The sequence below is a fragment of the Amphiura filiformis genome, chromosome 1 (assembly GCF_039555335.1).
Source record: "Amphiura filiformis chromosome 1, Afil_fr2py, whole genome shotgun sequence".
In the NCBI taxonomy this organism is placed as follows: Eukaryota; Metazoa; Echinodermata; class Ophiuroidea; order Amphilepidida; family Amphiuridae; genus Amphiura; species Amphiura filiformis.
In genome coordinates, this window is record NC_092628.1 from 31,635,273 (window position 1) to 31,658,707 (window position 23,435).

A 23,435-nucleotide genomic window follows, 5' to 3' on the forward strand; every position below is an offset into this window, starting at 1 on the left:
GTATGTCTTTGTATAACAGAGTGATAATGAAGTTGAAGAATTTTCCACAAACGCGACCCTGCGTGTATCCTTATTTGGTTGTATCGCTTAGCTTGGCTCTTTTGACTCTTCATTTATATTTTTATTTGAAAAACACTATTATCAATATTATTTACACTATAAATAAAAATAAATAAATAAATAAATAAATAAATAAATAAATAAATAAATAAATAAATAAATAAATAAATAAATAAATAAATAAATAAATAAATAAATAAATAAATAAATAAATAAATAAATAAATAAATAAATAAATAAATAAATAAATAAAATAACAAAATAATAAATGAATGAATAAATGAATAAATACGATTGTGTTTTAGTATTAATAACAAAGACAATCCGTGCCCCATGATGCCTAGCAACAGACAATAATGACATTGATCTGCAGAATCGGATGAGAGTTTCCATGGAAACAGAAATAAAACCCGGGAATAAAACAAGAGTAAAAATAAATGATGATGGTGTGTCTGCCGAAAACTACATGCATCTAGGACATGATTTCACTCGAGATGGAACGGTAGCATGTGTTCCTCACGGACCAACCTGGGTAAACAAACAAACAAACAAACAAGTCATGACGCATGTAGAGAATGTTCCCTTGATTCATCGACCTTTTACTAGCGTTTGGTATTTTTGATGCTTGGCATTGAACAACATGTACCCTTATTTTTTGTAAAATCACCTTTTAGTACAATTTGGGGGTGTTGCTATAACAACCACCACCATTTCCTGAAGCTTCCGGCATGTACCCGCTCATAATTATACATTTTTAACATTAAGGCATGTCGGTAAATTATCATTTTTAAAAGGACTCCAACTTGTTGCAAGTCAATTTTGACATTGTGAGTAAGTCTTCAGTTGAAAAGTTGAAAGGTAGAAAGAAAGGTGGAAAGAAAGGTGGAAAGAAAGGTGGAAAGAAAGGTGGAAAGAAAGGTGGAAAGAAAGGTGGAAAGAAAGGTGGAAAGAAAGAAAGAAAGAAAGAAAGAAAGAAAGGTCGAAAGAAAGAAAGATCGAAAGATATAAAGGTCGAAAAAAAGAGAGAGAAAGAAAGAAAGAAAGGAAGATCGAAAGATAGAAAGGTCGAAAAAAGAAAGAAAGAAAAAATGAATGAATGAATTAAAGAATGAAAAAATGAAAGAAAGAATGAATGAATGAAAGAAAGAAAGAAAAAAGAAAGAATGAAAGAAAGAAAGAAAGGAAAAGAGAAAGAAAGAAAGAAAAGGAAGGAAGGAAGGAAAAAGAAAGAAAGAAAGAAAGAGAGAAAGAAAGAAGAAAGAAAAAAGAAAAAAAAGAAAGAAAAGAAAGAAAGAGAAAGAAAGAAAGAAAAGGAAGAAAGAAAGAAAGGAAAGAAAGAAAGACAAAGAAAGAAAGAAAGAAAGAGAAAGAAACAAAGAACGAAAGAAAGAAAGAAAGAAAGAAAGAAAGAAAGAAAGAAAGAAAGAAAGAAAGAAAGAAAGAAAGAAAGAAAGAAAGAAAAGAAAGAAAGAAAGAAAGAAAGAAAGAAAGAAAGAAAGAAAGAAAGAAAGAAAGAAAGAAAGAAAGAAAGAAAGAAAGAAAAAGGAAGAAAGAAGGAAGAAGGAAGGAAGGAAAGAAGGAAAGAAAGAAAGAAAAGAGAAAGAAAGAAAAAGAAAAAAAGAAAGAAAAGAAAGAAAGAGAAAGAAAGAAAGAAAGAAAAGGAAGAAAGAAAGGAAAGAAAGAAAGAAAGAAAGAGGGAAAGAACGAAAGAAAGAAAGAAAGAAAGAAAGAAAGAAAGAAAGAAAGAAAGAAAGAAAGAAAGAAGAAAGAAAGAAAGGTGAAAAGAAAGGTCGAAAGAAAGAAAGATCGAAAGATATAAAGGTCGAAAAAAAGAGAGAGAAAGAAAGAAAGGAAGATCGAAAGATAGAAAGGTCGAAAAAAGAAAGAAAGAAAGAATGAATGAATGAATGAATGAAAGAAAGAAAGAAAAGAAAGAAAGAAAGAAAGAAAAGAAAGAAAAGAAAGAAAGAAAGAAAGAAAGAAAAGAAAGAAAGAAAGAAAGAAAGAAAGAAAGAAAGAAAGAAAGAAAGAAAGAAAGAAAGAAAGAAAGAAAGAAAGAAAGAAAGAAAGAAAGAAAGAAAGAAGGAAGGAAAGAAAGAAAGAAAGAAAGAAAGAAAGAAAGAAAGAAAGAAAGAAAGAAAGAAAGAAAAAAAAAAAAGAAAGAAAAAGAAAGAAAGAAAGAAAGAAAGAAAAGGAAGAAAGAAAGAAAGAAAGAAAGAAAGAAAGAAAGAAAGAAAGAAAGAAAAGAAAGAAAGAAAGAAAGAAAGAAAGAAAGAAAGAAAGAAAGAAAGAAAGAAAGAAAGAAAGAACTAAAGAACTAAAGAACGAAAGAAACAAATAAACAAACAAGAAAAAGAAAGAAAGAAAGAAAGACAGAAAGAAATGACAGTAAAATAAAGTTATTCTGAACATCAATGTCTTTTTTTGCAAAACTAAATAGTTCTAGATATAAAAGTATTAAGATTTAAATTGTCTAAAAATATATCCTGTGTCTAAATTTTGGAAGCCGCAGGAGGGAAGTGAATCACATAATAACAGCGGTTTAAATATTTAGAAAGCAATCCCGCCAATAAAATGATGGAAGATGTCGCGTCGAGTCTGTACTCCTGGTCTTTATTTTCCTGTATAGGACCCGCCTCTTTTCCCCTAGTTCCACACCTCCCGTGCCAAAAGGATATATCTCATTTCCACATCTCACAAATCATACTTTACTTTGACATGGTTTTCACCACTTTTTTTTTTATTTTCACTGTGTGTAAAAACGTTGTATCTGATACTTTAACACTGGGAAGATACTGTCCTTTTGCTAATTTTTTCTCCACAATGTTACATATTTGGACAAAAGACAGTATGTGACTTTTAGATATATTTTTGGATACAACCTTTTGTCTTGTGCAAATAGATGAAGAAGATGCGCAAGTCTAAGAATATGCACACAGATCAAAGTATTCAAGGATACAGCCTTCTGTCACAATAAGCTGCAATTTACTTCAAACTAGGAATTTACTACAAGATGATAGTCCAAGTTTAGCACGTCACATATATTTTATAGCCTCATACGGGAAAGATGTACAGATGAGAATCATTATTCGGTGGCCAGCGAAGTCACTATTATAATTCGTAAGTATTAACTGATTAATATTTCGATAATAATTTTAATTTTAGATTGCTTATAATTTATGCTTTGTGTTCTATATGTATAGTATTATATTTTAATGCAATTTTATGTTTTTAATCATTGGATCATCATTTCTCCAGTTTCATGTTTCTGTTAATGTAATGCTTATACTTATACTTACTGCTTATGCATAAAACAATTCTTACAATTTGGTCAAATTTATAAAAATGATATCATGTGTATGCAAACCTTTAATTTTTATATATAATAATCATCATTATTATATATCAAGATAAAAAAGGAAAATCGGTGTCAAAAAACAACAACTTTTTTTCCATTTCCTGCTGAGATAAACGTGTTTTGTTGTTGTTGTTTGTTTTATTTTTTTGGGGGGGGGGGGTTGTCTTACACGTATTGTGGCTATAAAGTTTTGATCACAAAGTATGTTACAGTTTGTTGTTCCTTACGGGCTAGGATGTTAGGAGGATTGTTGTATATAATTATTGTTAAAACTTAGACACCCCGTATTGGCCTGGTAAACATTACTATCCACGTAGATAGTGAACGAGGAAATATCCAATATATAGGCCTGTGTTTTTCCGAAGTAGTTGCTATTGGTAATTGATTATGTGCCTATACGGAAATATTAATAGTGTTCAATAAATCATATCTTAATTAATCATATTAAGCCGATGTCAATGTTATACAGGACGCGGGGTGTCTATATAAAAATTACTTAAGGCAATTGAGATGGCAAGAGCTATATGTTTTTATTTTTAGTCATTTAACTTTTTAAAAAACTGTAGTGTCTTTCTTAATTTTATGTAGTAAATGAGTCAGGGAAGCCACATCTCATTTATTGCCACAGGTCTTGCGGTTCTTGAGTTAAGGCCAATAATATATCAAAACAAAACTTTTGAGCGTATTCCCCTCCTGCGAAAAGTTATGCACATGTGACAGAAATGACACCCGTTTGAATCTCCTTTATAGAACCCATGCCATTCCTCTTGTGTGCTCGCTTTATTTGTCTCAATATTTGAGTGCAAACACCAACTAGGTCATGATTCTCTGCGACCACCTTAAAAGGTAGTTTTCAAAAAGATATCGGCATAATTGTATAGTAGTATGCCTACATAAAATGATTATTCCTATTATTTTGAATGTTTTAAAATCATGTTAATTGATTGGCATGAACTTGTCTTTCAAGTTGTCGATTCTTAAGTTTGCTTATTTTTTGTTGGTTAACTTAAAAAAGTAGTCATAGATTTGTCCTTGTTTATTAATATGTAAGAAACAAATCGGCCAAACCTTATTGTTTTCTTATTTTGACCTTTCGCGAACAAAATTGAGAAAATTGTATCACGCTTTACCAAGGGGTCAACAAGGGGTCAAATTTCATACTACAGGGTTAAAATGTCAAAATTGCTCAGATTTTGTCAAAAATCACTCCAAAGTATGTCTCTGGTTATAACGATTCAGAAAAGTCCGGGAAAAAGTATAGTTTGGCCTATCTGCGGTAGCTAACACCTTGGTCTGGGGCGGACATTTTATAAATGAATTTAGAAGAGCAGCAACGACACCACTTGCATTACATTCCAGATGTTAAATCTACATCATATGCAAAATTTGAGGAAAAATGAACGAGTCAGTTTTATTTTAGAGCCATTTTTCTATAACTGGTCTCTACATGTAGCCCTATGGAGAGAGTGCCCGTTGAGGGCGCTACAACCCCCATTTTAGGAACAAAAATGTGATTTTAAAAAAACTGACCCGTGCGAATTTTCTAAAATTTTCAGAGTATGTAGTATGAACATATAGAAATATAATCAAGTAGTTGCCCTACCTGCTCTTCTCCGAAAAAAATAAAAGTTCTATACCTCAATGATAATGAAACCTAGTATAGTGTAGGGCCTACACCGTTCTTGAGTTATAAGCGAAAAAGGTCAAAATTGGGGGTTGACCCCTAGGAACATTTTTATCGTTTTCTAGGTATTTTTCTGATCTGGAGATGTCGATTAGAAGGTGATTTGCCGATTTTCGAGGGTGCACGATAGCCCCTTCTTCCAACTATAGGTTTCGTAGGTTTAAAATCATGCTCGGATGTCGGCATCTACAGCTTAAGAAAATAGTATAATTGACCAATATTAAATTTTCTTTCACACTCAAACATGTTTTTATTGAAATATTTCCAGTCTGTCCAAGTGTCATTATAACTTTTAGACTGTCTGTAGAATTGCTATATGATGAATCCGTGAAGGAAACGCTTAGGGACAACGGATATTTGACTGTACGTATATTATTTTAACCGGGATTTGTTCTCGGGATTTATTCATATCTAAAGGAACTAAAATGATTGATAGTATGCCTAGTCTCAGTTGTTAATGAGATAATATATGCTTAATATTGATGAAGAATCTTCTTCAATCTAGATGCATGCAGTGGAGTAGATTTCTTTTTGACATTTGGGGGATGAAAAAAATTGTTGAAGTATAGTTAATAGAGCACCTTTGGGGGATAGAATAAAATAGTAAAAAAAAATTACGATATTAAAGCTAAACTGGGGAATATGGTGTCCTGTCTATTGGAGCATTTTGATTTTGGCCACATGTGTATTCTAACATCCCACGGGAAGGGTGGAGGCGAGGGGCAAGGATTATCCGAAACCAATCGAATTTCCCTTTCCAAGAGGAATTTTAAAAAAATGCACAGTTTGCACCATCTCCGACGTTTGGTTTTCGCGCTTTAGCCGTGACCTTTTTGTAGGGGTATACAATGATAAAAAAAACCAATACATAACAAGAATTGTCTTTAAAAAATCCGAAATCCACGGATCAGGTGTATAGTAATATGTTCTTTCAATAACTTTCAATTTTCATATCTAACCTATTTTGCACTGATTTAACAATAAATAAGTGATTTGCATAATGATACCTATACATCCTGACTCGGGAAATAATTTGTAAAAAAAAAAAAACTCATTTTGCATTTAGGTTTTTAAGCTACCTACAGAAAACAAATTTGGCTTTTTAGACTGTTAATAACATTTATTATTCACGGTGTGCAGTAGTCCCTACAGGTCCAGATTGACACATTCTATGTCTATACCACACCCATGACAACTTTGATGAAGCTTATATAACTCACCAGCCAGAAACTCTCGAAATATACAGTATGCAAAATGAACCAGTTGTTTGTATTATCCTTAACAAAATATGCTTTAAAACAAATATCACTATCATATTCAATAACCAGATAAGGCCCTGATAAGATGCTTACTCATAAATGAACACAGTGTAACATGGACACCTGTGTTTAGTATGACTAAACTTTTACAAACCAGGGAGATGAGAGAAATGCCCAAATTAGTCATAATAGGGCTCCAGTTACTGATAGAAAATCAAATCAATAAAATGTGTATTATGTCGCGAATTTAAAAAAATCTAAATTATTTGATTTCAGAAGGACATTCCTCGAATTCAACATGCAATTCGATGTATGAAGTGTTCTCAGGTCCCACAAAAATACGTGAAAACGTCACTATTATATAGGGAAAAGGTGAGAATTTGGGAGAGCATAAATGTTAGGCCTATATTCCGTTTGTCAGATCCGCAATGAGGTTTGAACGGTTTTTGCATCTGACTCATTCACAGACATAACTAAATATTGTATTTTAATGTGGTATTAAGTGTCAGACTCGCCATTCTATTATTATCTTATCTCTCTTATATTTATCAAATAGGGGCCTAATCTTTCCCAAGCAGGGGCGAAACCAGGGGCGAAACTTAATGGCGTAGCCAGAACAGGGTAGGAGGGGTGTTAAGTCAAATTTCAAGAGAAATAACTATGCCGAAAATGGTCAAAAATGAAAAAAAAAAATCTTTAAAAAGTGGGCAAATGGGAAAGACTGCTCACATGGCCTGGGGTAGCTGAACCCTTTATCCATAGCTACAACTCTGCACTGGGACATTTGTCCTCTCCTTCCCCCTGCATGCCTTGTAGGATGCCAGATGCCATCATTTTTAGATTTTTAAGCCTTTTTGCCCATGAAAATCGTATTTTACCTCCTCCACTTTTCCTAAGGCTCATCTGAAGAATGGTAAAACACTACTTGGCACTGGACTATTCCAGAAAATAGATGTAAACCCCCTATAGAGGAGTTCGGATTTCCGGACTTTTTGTCCAATCGTGACTGTTGGAAATCCAGACTTTTGAAGTGTCCAAAGGTAAAACAATCCGACAGAAAAATATAGTTCAAAATCAGAAATCCTCAATTTGAGAGCTCATTTTGGACATTTCCGTGATTTGTCATTCATTTAATTGGATTTCCAAACTTATTCAAGTGACATTGACAACTGGAATTCCAGTCGTTTTCAGAAAGCACTGCAAAGCAGACTCGGAAATCCGGATATTTCTATGATTGAAAATTTACTCCTCTATAGGGAGTGTGCACTTATTTTCTGGAATCGCCCATTATGTGCTCAACTACACTAATTTGGAAAGACCTTTCGTACTGGCCGACCGATCGCGTAAAACGTAGGTCACGCCTGCGTCACGCGATGCTTCGCAGACTGATCGACGAATGAGATGCTGATGTTAAATGACGTGATTCAATTAGCCAATCAGAACGCCGTAAACTGCGCCAAATTGGGCAGTGCAACGGGTACTTGCAAATAGGTGTAGGCAAAATACTGTTTCATCTCGACCCGCACGTCGTCGACGAACGAAAGAAAAATGATGCTTGAAAATATACCTCATTAACCCTATTATAATTAAAACTCTTTAAAATATATTGGCCTACTTATTATGAAATTATTACGTTTTTTAGAAGTGCAAAATAGTGTGAAAATAGAAGCATAATTTTAATGGTTATATTCAGTGACTAAATCCATCATCCACCCCCTTTCAATTTCTGTCAATACAGGGTATTTGGTAACCTAGACAATACCGTTGAAAAGGTTAGTTATTATTTATGTCTGCAAATGAGTCGGAAAAACGCCGCAGGAATGAATCAATGGCATGTTAATAGTCTAGTTGATAGTGCCTACTTGACATACAAATCATGACTCTCAAATTTTCTTTAAATGTCAAGATCTACAACAAGTCACTGAAGCATACGAAGTTGAACCATTTTTGGCGTGTTGTGAATTTTGGATGACGTATTATAATAATAATATTTATGAGAACACGGAGACGCAGCGGTATGGGCTTCGACTCGTCATCGGAACTTGAAAGGTTGCGGGTTCGAATCCCGGCGGCGGCGCCATTATGTTGTGCACTAATAAGTAAGACATATCACCGTCCTCCACCCAGTTTGTAAAAAGTTATACTAAGGATTCTGGTACTCGGGTCTGGCCCTTGCATTTCATAATAATTATAATAGCTTTTTAGTAATTTGGATGTCAAATAAAATCGCCTCGGGATGATTCCGTATTTTTTTTGCAGATAATGATCTAGATTTCCCATCCCCCTACTACCATGAGTACCTTGTTTATCAATATTTGTTTGTATTTTTACAGGAAAGTAAACTGTTGAACAAAAAGCGTCTAAAATGAACAGGATATTAGTCTTCAGCGTGTTGGTCCTTGTTGGAATATCTTTAACAACTGCAGTACCTGCACAACGTCCAAGTAAGTCGTGACTTTAAATTGATAGGGTGTCCTAAAATGATACGCACATGATACTTTCCATCGAATTTGGAAGTTTGAAGTTTTGAAGAATATCAACATTAGAGGATTGTTGGTTTCCTTTACCTTGCTCTTCACACGATCCATATTTGCACAAACGAAACACTGTAGTTCATGTTTTAATAAGCTCTGTGGATGTCTTTGAAAAATTGTGACATTTTCGGTGTACCTGTGCTAATCATTTGAGACACCCTATATTTCTACGCGATACCTAAATACCGTAAAACCTCGTCTACAAGCATATAGAGTGTTTTTGATGAAAGCTAAATTAATACGAAACAGCCGTAAATATGCCAATACAATAGATTGGTCTTACAATAGTACTTGTTTGTATATGCTTGTATCGGTAATTTATTTACTCAAACTCCACAATGTTTATCGATGCATGGCGCTTGGATTAATTTAGCTTTCATCAAAAGCACTCTATATGTTTGTAGACGAGGTTTTACGGTATTTTTTACTTGGTCCGCTTGTAATACATCTCACCTTGAGGCGCATGCATCACCAAACATTCTTATTTGAGCTATTAAAATTGCTCCACCAATTTGGATTCTAAAAGCAAACAAATGTGTATCGCAGTGGACCCATAGAACAGAACACCACCAAACATGCCAAACTACCATGGTTTTTTATACCACCTAAAATGAAACATATCCAAGGCCTAAATTCCACTGTGGTATTAAAGGGGTTGTGAGAAACATATGAGCTTTCATCTGATACCAAAATCTGCATTTTGATTAGGTAAAGAAGGTGATGAGGCCATCAATCTAGTCACCCATCTTAAATACCATTCAAGAGTCATACAGTGTAACACATTGACCCATTATGCCTATTATAATAGAACCACAAAACGTACCGAAAATTGAACTAAATGCATCACTTTTAAATCCTAATAATTTGGTCAGTCGTTTCGTTTTATGTCGTGTAAAACGAGTATCCTTTTGCAACAGCAGACATAATGAGCGTAGACAGGATGCATGGGTGTTTGACGTTCCTTTTGGCTCGCCAGTCCGGTAAATTCTTTATGAACATCGTTTAAGGCGATGTAAATCATGTAACAAACCTAATAAAACATTTTCCACATGTGATTTTGAGGTGTTTGAGGCTTTGAGCAATCAAGATAATATAAACTAATACATATTTGGGGTTAAAGGTGGCCCGATTGACAGCCTCATCCCCCTGCCATGTACTTAAACCCATCAAAATGCAGATTTTAGTATCAGAATGATTAAAGGCTCATTATTATCTTTTTAATATACCCAGTGAAATGTTAGGTCTGAAATATGTTTCACTATATCAGCTTATATTTTTTTAAGTAAGAAAGACAAGTATCGTAGGCATATGAAAGAATATATTTTGGAAAGGAAATGATGAGAGAAAATTTTAAACCACGGAACTATTCTGTCGGTCCAACATCCGGGCTATCTCTAGTCTCGGGCCCAAACTGCATGTGACTCACGGTTTGTTATGAACGATAGAAACCGGCTGTGAAGGAGGCTACATAGCGATGTTGTTGGAGTGACATTCAATTCCGGGAAAAAAGCACTCGACCATGGAATTTAATTTTAAGTTTGTCAGTATATACACGGTAAATCCTGTAAGTTTCTTCCACTCTGTAGACTTAGAAACGGTTGTTTGATTCCATTGACTATTTGCGATCGAAATTTACACAACACCAATGACAGAAATCATCAACAAAAATCGAATCAAGAACTTGTTTTCACTCGACCGTGAGTCGCATCATCAACCGGAAGTGACCGACAGAATATAGTACAGGCCTGCACTTATAAACGATGACAAAAACGTATCATTGTTCTAGAATCAAAATCTAGTTAGTCAAATGTTTTAAATGTTGCTCATTTTCTTAAATATGGACCGATATTATTCAAAATGCGCATTTGTTATCATTTTTTTTACAATTGTTTGGGCACATTTTGACAAAACAAAATTAATATCAAGACCTAATTCAAAAGGCGCACATCCCAAATACCGTATACCACAATAAACATTGGCAGCCAGGATTAGCTCCCCGAGATTCGTACGAGTTACAACAGAACAATAGCAATGGGTTCTTTGTTCAGATCTTGACTGATATGTTCTATTTTATATTCTATTTTGATTCTAGTTTGCAGACAAATCAAGAGCAGAGGCTGTTCAAATGAGCTCAAACAGACAGGACGCGTTTGTGGTGTAGATGGCCACACCTATCGAAATGCTTGTCTCCTGGAAAAGAAAGCCTGCAAAATGCCATCATTAAACCTTCAAATTGCTTATCGTACACCGTGTAAACAAACAGAACCAGCTCAGCAACGAGTAGGTGGAACAGCTAGACAGCGAAATCGAGGTGCTGGTCGGCGCGGTAACAATCAAGGCAGTCTTAAACCTGTATATAGACAAGGATATGGTAAAGGAAAAAGGAAACAAGCGAATAAACCCGCTAACAAGCCAGGGAATACCGGGAACACACAGGGCAGGTTAACTCCGGTGTATAGACAAGGTGGGCAAGGAAGGACACAGCCGAATAGACCAAACACTCGACCACGAACTCAACCTGGGGACACCGGAGACGGTTGGGATAGAAATGATGGCTACGATGGTGGAGACACAGGGAACGACCCTGGAGACAGGTTAACTCCTGTATACAGGCAAGGTTATGGACAAGGAAGAACACAACAGAATATACCAAACAATAGAGGTCAAGGAAACGATTGGGATGGAAATGATGCCTATGATGGTGGGGACACAGGAAATGACCCTGGAGACAGGCTAACTCCTGTGTTCAGACAAGGTTATGGACAAGGAAGGACACCGCAGAATAGACCAAACAATAGAGGACAAGGAAACGATTTGGATGAAAATGATGCCTATGATGGTGTGGACAATGAAGACAGGTTTACTCCTGTGTTCAGACAAGGTTATGGACAAGGAAGAACACCACAGAATAGACCAAACAATAGAGGACAAGTAAATAATCGCCCACAATATCAACCTGGGGACACAGGAGACGGTTGGGATGGAAACGATGGTTATGATGGTGGAGACACGGGGAATGATCCTGGCGATAGGCAAGGGAATAATCAACAAGGATATCCACCACAAAATCAACCTGGAGCAGCATCTTTACCTGGGGGCACATCATACCCACAAGGATATCGACCACAAAATCAAGGAAACACAGGAAACGGTAATTTGGATGGTGGAAATGAGGACTACAATGATGGATACTTTTACCCTAATAATCAACAAGGACAGGGAAATACTCGACAAGGACAAGGGCAGGGAAATAATCGATTAGGGCAAGGACAGGGTCAAGGACAGGGAAATAATCGACAAGGACAAGGTCAAGGACAGGGAAATAATCGTCAAGGACAGGGTCAAGGTCAGGGAAATAATCGACAAGGACAGGGTCAAGGACAGGGAAATAATCGACAAGGACAGGGTCAAGGACAGGGAAATAATCGACAAGGAATGGGACAAGGGCAGGGAAATAATCGACAAGGAATGGGACAAGGGCAGGGAAATAATCGACAAGGAATGGGACAAGGGCAGGGAAATAATCGACAAGGAATGGGACAAGGGCAGGGAAATAATCGACAAGGAATGGGACAAGGGCAGGGAAACAACCGACAAGGACAAGGGAATAACCAACCAGGAAATAGGCAAGGTGGTGGAAGACAAATTGGTACCACAGTTACGCCGGGTTACGGTACTGGTATGCCAAACACCGACGCACCTCTGCCACCTGGTTCAGCAAGCGACATCGACAGTGGTAGTGCTAGCTCTGAAGAAATGGGTACTCGAACGCAAGGTGGTGGAGGTGGAGGTGGAGGTGGTGGAGGAGGCCGTGGAGGAGGCCGTGGAGGAGGCGGCGGAGGAGGGCGCGGAGGAGGCCGTACTGTTCAACCTACGTCCTCAAGTAAGTAGCTGACCGTCACTTTAAAGCAAAAACTGCATGACATTCTGCTTGTACATACACTAAATCAATGTATGGTATATTAGCCTTGTTCAAGGCTCTCCAAGTTTCCCCCCTCATGACCAGAACTTTAATCCTAGTTTCTATAATCTGCACTGCTTTTGGGGCTCGTCAAGTCCATGATATGAGGGCACAGATTGCGGCTACATATAATCATGCGTAAGTTGAACGATCGAACTCGGGTTGAGCCTACGAGACCGTACGGTTCGTAGAGCCCAAGTTCGATTTGTCAGCATACGCACGGTCATTAATAGCCGTAATCTGTGGCCCTCACCTGCTCACTGACTTCGCGAGCCCAAAAATAGTTCAAGCAGGGAGGAAATCGTAGAAGGCCTTGAACAAGGCTAATGGTATATCGGCAAACTGTGAGTTGAATATTAAATATTCTCAATTTCACATTGATGGCAAAGTTCTTTGCATGAAATAAACGCTTATTTCTTCTTCTTCCGGTAAAGTGCTGCTTCATCTGGATGAAGATAATCGCACTGCGGAAGCGCACATGCGTGGAACAAGTTGTGACGCATCCTTATCTTGGTGCAAATATATACAAGTGCAAGTAAAAAGTCCTGGTCCTCTGGTGCAGGCTAGGTGGTTAGCCCCAGCAACGCAGTCTTGAATGCGTTGAGGGAAGCCAGGTGAGCAGGATCGAATGCCAGGTTGTTCCAATCTCTGCATGTGCGGGGAAAGAAGGATGAGGCATATACCTGGGTGCTGCAGTACGGCAAGGTGAATCGGGATCCGTGCCCTCTGGTCCTAGTTGATGACTCGGTTAGGTGATCACGCCACTTGATGTCAACAAGGTTGTAGCGGATCCGGTACATCATTGCGAGTCGGCTTTGGGTGCGTCTGCTCTCCAAAGTGGGCCACTGCAGGTCTTTGAGCATGGCGGTGACGCTGCTGGTTTGGTCGTAGATACCAGTGACGAACCGGGCACCTCTTCGTTGCACCATTTCGATCTTGTCAGCATTTCGGCGAGTGTGTGGGTCCCATGCTGTTGCAGCATATTCCACAATTGGCCGCACGTAGGTGGTAAATGTTGACTTCTTGATCTTGCGACTGCATTGACGGAAGTTACGACACAGGAATGCGTTGGTGGAGTTTGCTTTCTTAACCACTGTGTCCACATGGGTGTTGAAGGATAACTTGGAGTCAATGTGTACTCCCAGGTATTTTGCTGAGGTCACTTCTTCCAGTGTGTGGTTATGGATGATGTACGAGCCAGTGATGGGTTTCCTCTTGTTGGTAATGCGAACAACTTGACATTTGGAAGGATGAAACTCCATCAGCCACAATCTCTCCCATTCCTGAAGCGAGTCAAGGTCCTTCTGAAGACTTACGCAGTCCTGAGCAGATGTAATTTGCCGGTATAGGACGCAATCGTCTGCGAAGAGCCGAGGGGTAGAACTGGAGATGCTATCAGGGAGATCATTAATGTAGATCAGGAAGAGAAGTGGGCCGAGCACGCTACCCTGTGGAACTCCTGAAGTGACTTTGGCTTCTGAGCTGCGCTGGTCATCTATCATGACTTGCTGAGTGCGGTCTTGGAGGAAGTTCTTGATCCATTCCAAAGTGTGGCCACGCAGTCCATAGAATTCTGCTTTCAGGAGAAGCCTTTGGTGCGACACCTTGTCAAAGGCCTTGGCGAAGTCCAATAAGATGAGATCAATTTGTTGCTTCTGCTCAAGACACCTGGCAAGGTCATTGATGGTGAGTAAGAGCTGTGTGTCACAAGACCTACGCTTCCTGAAACCATGTTGTGCATCTGTGAGAATCCCCTGGTCTATGAGATGGTGTAGAACAGAGCAGTGTACAATATGCTCGCAAAGCTTGGAGAGGACTGCTGTCAGAGATATTGGTCTATAGTTAGAGGCAGATGATCTGGAGCCCTTCTTAAAAATAGGCACAACAAGAGCTTTCTTCCAACACGATGGGATGGTGCCCTGATTCAGTGACGCTTGGAAGAGCATGGTGATAGCAGGGGAGATTTGCTCTGCAGTTCCTTTCAGTAGTCTCACAGGAATGCCGTCAGGACCTGCTGCCTTGTGTGGCTTGAGATTTTGAAGAAGTTTGGTTACTCCTGCACAGCTTACATTGATGTCATTCATGGTAGGGTGTGGGCTTGGTCCCAAATCAGGCAGAGATGAGTCACTATCAACAGTGAAGACTGAGGAGAACTGTCTGTTTAAGATGTTAGCCTTTTGTTTTGGATCACAATGAAGGATGTTGCCTTCCTTTAGCGGTGCAACACCCATTTGGTCACAGCGTTTGGACTTGACCAAAGCACCCAGTTTCTTGTTGCCATCAGGATCACTGTCAATGATGTCTGACAAGTACTGATTGTAAGTCTGGCGACAGGTCTGTTGAGTCTGTTTCTTGATGTTATGATACCGACGCCAGTCTCTCGCCTTGTTGGTAGGCCTGGCCTTCTTAAAAGCCCTGGCTTTCTTACGACACATGCGCTTGGTGGTTGTGTCAAACCAGCATTGGCTGTATCTTGATGAGCTTGTCTTGGATGGTACATGATTGTCAACTAAACTACCCAAGGCTTCCTGTATTGATGTAGCAAGGGTCTCAACTGGAGTTGATGTAGTGTATTTCTCCACAAAGTCATCAGACCATGCCTTGGCGTCTGTGCGAATACTCTCCAGGTCAGCTTGTTTCCAGAGCAAGATCTTACGTCGTGGAGGTTTCTTCCTGTAGGCACGTGCACTCATTTCCAAGAATACGACGTCATGGTCACTCAGACCTGGCATGCCAACACATTGCTTCACTAAGGATGGTCGGTTTGTTGCGATCAAGTCCAAGGTACTATCTCCCCTAGTGGGGAAATTGACAATCTGCTCCAAACCTACACTGGCAAGTGTTAGTAGGTACGACTCGTTGATTGACTTTCTGTACTGGTAGGAGATAATCTGTTCAGTATCCCAATCAATATCCGGTAAGTTCATATCACCGCCGATCAAGACAGGTGCGCTTGGGTTGGAGGTACACAAGTCTTTGATGGCCTGATTCAAGTTGTCCAAGTACTGCTGATCATTATTAGTAGGGCGGTAGACTGCACCTAGGATGATGATGTTGTTTCCATTCCTTACTTTGGCTGCAACAATGTCTGCATCAGCGTCAATTGATACCTGATGACTATTAAGGCTGTTGGTAATGCCCAGTAACGCTCCTCCATAACCACCCTTCCTGTCCTTTCTGTATACACTATAACCAGGTGGAAAAATTTCACCTTGCGCCACGCCCGGTTTCAGCCATGTTTCACAGCCCATGACGACGTCAGGCTTGGTAGATTCCAACAGGCTCCAAAACACTTCCCTCTTGGCGAATATGCTCTGGAAGTTGATCACCAGGGTGCGTAAGTTGGCAGCACTGACTACTGGGTGTTGTTGTTTTGATGGAGAAGATGAGGCGAGTGGTGATCCTGGTGGGCACGAGCTAGTTGAACTCCTACTTGAGGTAATGGATATATCACTACCCAGAATAGTTGAGTCGAACAAGTTGGATGAAGGATTTGATAGGCCACAATTGCAACACTCCCAGGGGATGTTTGATCTTCCCAAAATGGATAGCCTGGGGGCGTCAATGTTAACACAGTCAGCGTGATACCATGCGTTGCAAGATTCACATAAAATACTAGCCTTTGCTCCCTTGTAATCAGTGCAGGCCTTACCGCATTCCCCACAAGGATATTTTGGGGGTCTGGGTCCTGGGTTGGTTTCCACATCTCCACTCAGCTGTATCAGCAACCCAAGCAGTAGTGCAGCATGGGTAAACGTTAATCTCAATATCATGATGGTAAAGATTTGGTGAGCATGGCATGCATAAGCAAGTAAACAGTTATTTATTACTTGTGAGATACATGTCTTAGTTACAGCAACAACAGGTACCAGCAAAATCACACATAAATGCATCAATATCAGTAATCGAGGATGGAGACATGATTGGTAGTGGTACGTGGGTGACAAAGGATTGGTAACAGCAAAGTATAACAACAACAGTTTACAGAAATTATAAACTTGGTAACACACTACAGCAATATCACACGTCATACATCAACATCAGGGATGGATACATGATTGGTAACAGCAAAGGATTGGTAATGGTAGTAAAGGATTGGTAACAAAGGTTTGGTAAGCAGGTTAGGTAGGCATGGCAACAACAGTTTACACTGACACTGTATAAAACACATGTATCACAGCAAAATGAACAGGCAGCAATCACAAGCAAGCAACAGCATGCATCAGCAACGGGGATACAGATGATTGGTAACAGCAAAGGATTGGTAACATCAAGGGATGCATTGCTGAGTAAATTGGCAAATATACTGGCCTACCTGTGCTGTGGGTCCACGATCGCTATGACTACGGTAAATACGATACTTCGGAAGGTTGTTGAATTCGACAGGCATGCACTTGGTTTGGCGAACAAATGAATTGACTGGTGGATCAGGCTGCAGTTTTATGGATCAAAACACACCGAGCATACTTCCACTCAAAGGTAGGCAAGAAAGGAACTATCCAGATATGTAATCCGACAAGACTGATGAAATATCTTGCGCTGATCAGCCAAAAAGATGGAAAAGATGGCATAAATAGCAGACAAAATTCCACGCATGCGCACAATTTTGGCGCATACAATGACGAAAAGACGGAAAGCTGATTCAAAGCAGACATGTAAGACCACGAAATCCAGCCGTGACCTTGAAATGACCTCTTATGACCTTTATGTTACTTTTGACAACATTTTCTTTTCGTGAAAAATTTAGCACCCAAGTTTAATATAAATCTTTGTAAAAAAACAAAGTTGACCTTTGAATGACCTCTGATGACCCCGGTTGGAATCATATCAACATTACATATATTAATTTTCATTTATATCGGACAAATGTTATAATTTGACCCCTTTTGACCACAATACAGACCACTTCCAAATCTGATGATAACCATATAAGCTTACTTACTGCTTACTGCTCCCTTAACCGGCTTGGCACCACTGATGACATCTTGACAATCTCTCTCCATCTGTTCCTGTCTTCCTTTGCCCTCTGTGAGGTGGCAAAGTTCAGGCCAGTCCATTCTCTTATATATTGTCTTCCCATCTCTTTTTCTGCCTTCCTCTTCTTCTTGAGCCAACCACTAAACTAGAGGAGCGAGAGATGTGGACGTACCAACGTAGTTTACGTTGCCTGACTGTTGTTAGTAGGTCATCGTAGGGACCAATAGCGTGCTTCACCCTGGTCCGCACCTCCTCGTTGGTCACATGGTCTTTATATGAGATGTTAAGGATCTTACGGAAACACCTCAACTCCAGTGCTTGTATTCTCCTTTCCAAGTCAGCTGTCAGTGTCCACGTTTCACAGGCATACAGGAAGATGGATATGGCGAGGGTGCGCATCAGTTTGATTTTTGATCCAGTGAGATGTACTTGTCATTACATAATGGGTTTAATTTTGCCATGGCACTGGTTGTTTGTGCAATCCTGGAAAGCACTTCAGGTTTTGACCCTTCATCTGATATAATCGCACCAAGGTATTTGAAGCTGGTTACTATGCCTAGCCTTTGCTCACTTATTTGCACTGCTTCATTGATTCCTGATGGATTGTTGGTCATCAGCTTGGTCTTTTCTGCACTTATTTCCATTCCATACCTCTGTGATGTTTGATGAAGGTTATTACTCAAGGACTTGAGTTCTTTCTCACTGCCAGCTAAGCCATCTATATCATCAGCGCAGCGAAGATTAGATACTGTTCTGCCTCCGATGCATCCGATGCTAACAGTTCCTCATGGTTCTCTAGTGCATCAGCCATATGTTTTCCAAGGAACAAGTTGAAAAGCGTTGGTGATAGCAGGCAACCTTGTCTAACCCCGACTGATGTTTGAAACCAATCTCCTATGTTTCCATTTGCCAGCACTGCACTCATGGCATTACTGTACAGCTGTTCGATGGTACGCACTAGTGTTGGGTTGATGTTATACGTCCTCATAGTGGCCCAAAGTGCAGCATGCCACACCCTATCGAACGTCTTCTTAAAGTCAATGAAGACATGGTATAGGTCCTGCTGGTGTTGGAGATGTTTTTCACACAGTATTCTAAAGTTGAATATCTGTTTTGTGGTACTCCTTCCTGCTCTGAAGCCTGTCTGTTCTTCAGCGATGATATTCTCCGCCAGAGGTTTCAGTCTGTTCAAGATAAGTCTTAACATTATTTTGCTGGGGTGGCTGATGAGGCTGATTGTGCGGTAGTTCTGACAAAGCTGGAGATTCCCTTTCTTGGGGAGTGTAATCACTAGAGACTGTGTCCAAGGTGTAGGCCAGTATATGATTGATGGATCACCTTGCAGTACGTAGTTATACAAGTCAGAGCAGTATTCTGTACACCTACTAAGAATCTCCTTTTCTTCCACTAAACACTTCCCGTTCTTGTCCTGTATAGTTGCAGATCTGCTGTTCTTTACAGTGGTTAAATTCTTTACCAGTTGATATGCTTTTCTACTGTTGCTCTTGTTCAGGCTTGACTCCACCTTTTCACATTGCTGTCCAATCCAGTTTTTCTTCGCTTCTTGAATGCCTTTCTTAACCAACTTGTTGGCCTCCCTATATTCTCTTGCTCCATCTGGATTGTTCCGTTTACACTTCAACTCTTTTCTCCTATCGCAGAGCTCCAGCACTTCCTTTGTGATCCATATAAGCACTTAATGCTAAAGCAATTTTGGCATTATTCTGATCACTTAATATGCAGCAAATAGTGAATTTTAAGGTGATTACCAGTAATTAACCCTATTTGACCCCTGCATGACCTTGAATTAAAAATCCCATAGACACCCGCTAATGTCAATGCATATGTGTCAGTTGCATATATGTACCATGTAATCTGTAGGAATAGAAGCATTTTGAAGGTATTTGTTTATGTACTGGAAATACCTCCTTAACACAAATCTGTGTTTACGCTATAAGCCCCGGCTATAGCTAAGTTTTGCTTAAGTTTGGTCATAATCGATCAATGATGACGCCAGAGCAAATTATATTGATGACCTTGAAATGTTGACAGACAGAAAGAAGAAGCAGAAACTGCTGAAATACAAGAGTCCAGCCGAAGTTCGGCTAGACTAACAAACTTTAGTCCACAAAATGTACAGATGGCCTTACAATGGTTGCTAAATGGTTTAATTGGTTCCTGCAATGAGGTATCAGAATAATGGTGATGGGAGAATGATTCATGTTAGTGCCGGATGGAATGAATCACCAGCTTTAGAATGCAATGGTCCTTCAATGACTAGGGGACTCCGACGAAGAATGAAAGGCACTGGGTGACCTTGAATCACGCCAAAAATATTGTCTTGTGTGTTCATTACGTATTTAAATGTCATTAAGGCCTATGTTGAAACCAATCTTGGCAAAACGTCGGCTAACTTTGTTATTTTCGCCCAAACACCACTTTATTGCAGCCTTCGTTCGTTCATACATTTACCGGATACCTTGCAGAAACCAATAAAACCATTTGGCGACTATTTTAAAGGCATCTGGACATTTTCTGCGTTCAAACGAATTTCTATACTTTCATCCCATTGATCATTATGTAAATAATAATAATCCAATGCGAGTTTTTCAACTCTATTTTTCTGTTTTGACCTGAGACTATTGAATAGTAAATGCCTTAAAATGACAGTGCGCCCTCGAAAGTTACAATTAGGTAGGGCGAATATTTACAAAACACCAATGCCGCGCAGATCAATTTGGGTAATATTTCAACAAAAATATCCTTAAATGAGAGAAATTATCCTATTTTGAAGCTTCAAAACCCAAACTGTACTTTTTGCTAATTAACTTCGTCAATTTCAGTGATTTTAAGCAGCTTTTCTCAGATGGCCCACAAACAAATAGTTCCTCTTCGTATTTTCATATAAACATCTCAAAGACGGGTGATTTTATTACAAATCTGTAAAATGCTTTGGAAGCAGAATTTATTTCTGCACATTTTGACACCTCGTTTGTAGCAATTGACTAAATATTGACGTCACAGCGTACATTTAAATCAATGTAGCCCAAGATTTGAAAGTTGCAGTAAATTCTATTGATTTTGCATTCAGTGTAATGGAACTTATGGAAGGAAATCTGTGTAATGATATATGAATGATTTTGTATTGTAAAAATTTGTATGCAAGTGCAACTTTCAAATCTGGACCTCATTACATTAAATTGACAGGTGTTTTATTGTTTTCTGGGCTATCGTATCAAATGAGGTGTCAAAATGCGCAGAAATAAATTCTGCTTCCAACACATTTTACAGATTTGCAATACAATAGCCCCTTTTTGAATAATGGCCATTATTTAAGGGGGGTTAGTTACTTTTTTTGAGATGTTTATATATCGCACATGCCTAGTGGCATATAACATAGATACAAACTAGATAACAGGCCGCACCCCTTGGATTTGGACGAGCTAACTGGAAGAATGGTGGCTATATTCAAATTAAAAGATTGATGTTTATGTCCGTGACGTCATTTTTTGCCCAAATTATTTGTGCCGAAAACTGACGAACAATTGAACAATTTCACTTTTTTCTTCTCATTACTGTTACAATTTAGCTGTAATGTTAGTTCACTATGTAAGAAAACTATTTTTCCTGACGACCAAATGTTGAAATTGGCTAACTAAGCTGTATTTTCTCTCGCATGGGTGACAGTTCTTGTTCATTTTCACAGACGACATGAGCTTTTAAGAACTTTCTTATCAGTCGTTTTTGTTATTCAGGCAAAACATTTTCCCCTTCGCTCACTTCTCATTAGGTTCCTGCAATCCGAGTGGAGTGGGCTCTCACTGAAAATGGGTGATGTGGAAATGTGGTCCCCATTATTCCCCATTTTGCAACTCAAGTATCGAATCAAGTAACTTTTCTTGCAAATTTGTCTTAGAATTTCAGGATTTTACGGCAAAAAACTAAAAGAAAAAATGGAAAATAAGAAATGAATGTGACGTTTCAGCTGACATGTACGCTCTTGCAAACGAACGCGCGTGACGTGGCGGCTTTGAGACAACAATTTTTTAGCCTAATACAACGTCTTTTTTTGTTTTTGTTTTTTGCAGTTCCCCTTTATACAACGGTATCCTCTATTTGTCCTGACTTTTGCCCTGAGCCAGAGGAGAGTGACATGATTTGCGGGTCCGATGAAAAGAATTATAGATCTATTTGCCTCCTGCAGGTAAGATGTGCTTATATGAACTGACATATAGGGTCCACAACTTATAAGTTCCCCCTCATACTCAAAGTCAAAAAATATTTGACGAAATGTCAAAATATAAAAGGATATGCATAGCCCTATTTGTTTTACACATGTGGACCAATTTATAGCGTCACACACCATTGCGTTCAGTCACAATGGTTAATTGTGTAAAAGTTGCACCTGAGGTTAACAAACACATGAATAGGCCTGGCCTACTATATTGTTTGAGAGTCGACTCCTATGGACTCGGATGCAACTTTTTAAACTGTTTAAAACAGTATCTTTTATAACATAATGAATAATTGTGACTGAACTCAATGACGTGTGACGCTATAATTTGGTACATATGTAAATCAAATAGGGCTAATTTTTACACCTTTGCATTTTGTCAAATATTTTTCGATTTATTTTAAAAAGTATTTAGGGGGGAACTTATAAGTTGTGGACCCTATACTTGCTGACATGCGCTTATTGTAAAACGAGTGATAACGTTCGAGATAATGGTGTTTTACACCCGGTTTGACACTCAGCAAACACAAAAAATAAACGTGATTCAAGCGCGTTTGGGGGTTTTGGTCAAAAGGAATAAAAACATTTTCAAACGTTTTACATGAGCTATAGTGTTCAATACACAAATAAGTGGGACTTGAATGCAACTACTCTCTTGAATTACTATTACGATCTACAAACGATTCACTTATTCTGTTAAGGGATCTAAAATGAGCGTTTATTGCGTTTCGACAGTATTTTTGTGGGACATGAGAGCACCTCGGACCTATCGAATTGCATTCTGAATACGAAGCATGTCTTTCTGATATCAAATAATTTTCATTTTTGAAAATCACAATATAATACAAATTTTATGACAAATTATAAAAATTTGATATTTTTCAAATTTTTGATATATAACAGTCCTCGAAGTAAATTATATAAATCTAATGATATATTCTTAAAGTGTATGTAGCAGGGAGGGAAAAAGCCGACGGTCAATTGAAAATTTTGACCTTTCATATTGAAGATATGGATTTTTTTCCCAAAAAGACCTAATTTTGTTTGGTGTTTTGGGCAAAAAAATCCATATCTTCAATACGAAAGGTCAAAATTTTCAATTGATCGTCGGCTTTTCATCCCACCTACATACACTTTAAGTATAAATCATCAGATTTATAAAGTTTACTTAAAGTACTGTTAAATATCAAAAATATCAATTTTAATGATTTGCCATAAAATGTGTATTAAATTGCGAATTTCAAAAATGAAAATTATTTGATATCAGAATGACATTCTTCGTATTCAGAATGCAATTCGATATGTCAGATGTGCTCTGATGTCCCACAATAAATACTGTCCAAACGTTCATACACCAGCCCTTAACGA

At 38.5% G+C, this 23,435-nt stretch overlaps 1 protein-coding gene across 1 annotated transcript in view; it reads left to right on the forward strand.

Annotated features, from left to right (window-relative positions):
- The first annotated feature begins 3,055 nt into the window (after positions 1 to 3,055).
- The window catches only part of LOC140158217 (uncharacterized), a 37,935-nt gene continuing 17,555 nt past the window's right edge, over positions 3,056 to 23,435 (forward strand). Inside the window, exons 1-4 of the mRNA XM_072181340.1 lie at positions 3,056 to 3,180; positions 8,695 to 8,805; positions 10,988 to 12,778; positions 21,922 to 22,037. Of these exons, the coding sequence (XP_072037441.1) occupies positions 8,727 to 8,805; positions 10,988 to 12,778; positions 21,922 to 22,037 (1,986 nt within the window). The 5' untranslated portion in view covers positions 3,056 to 3,180; positions 8,695 to 8,726. The remainder of the gene's footprint in view (positions 3,181 to 8,694; positions 8,806 to 10,987; positions 12,779 to 21,921; positions 22,038 to 23,435) is intronic.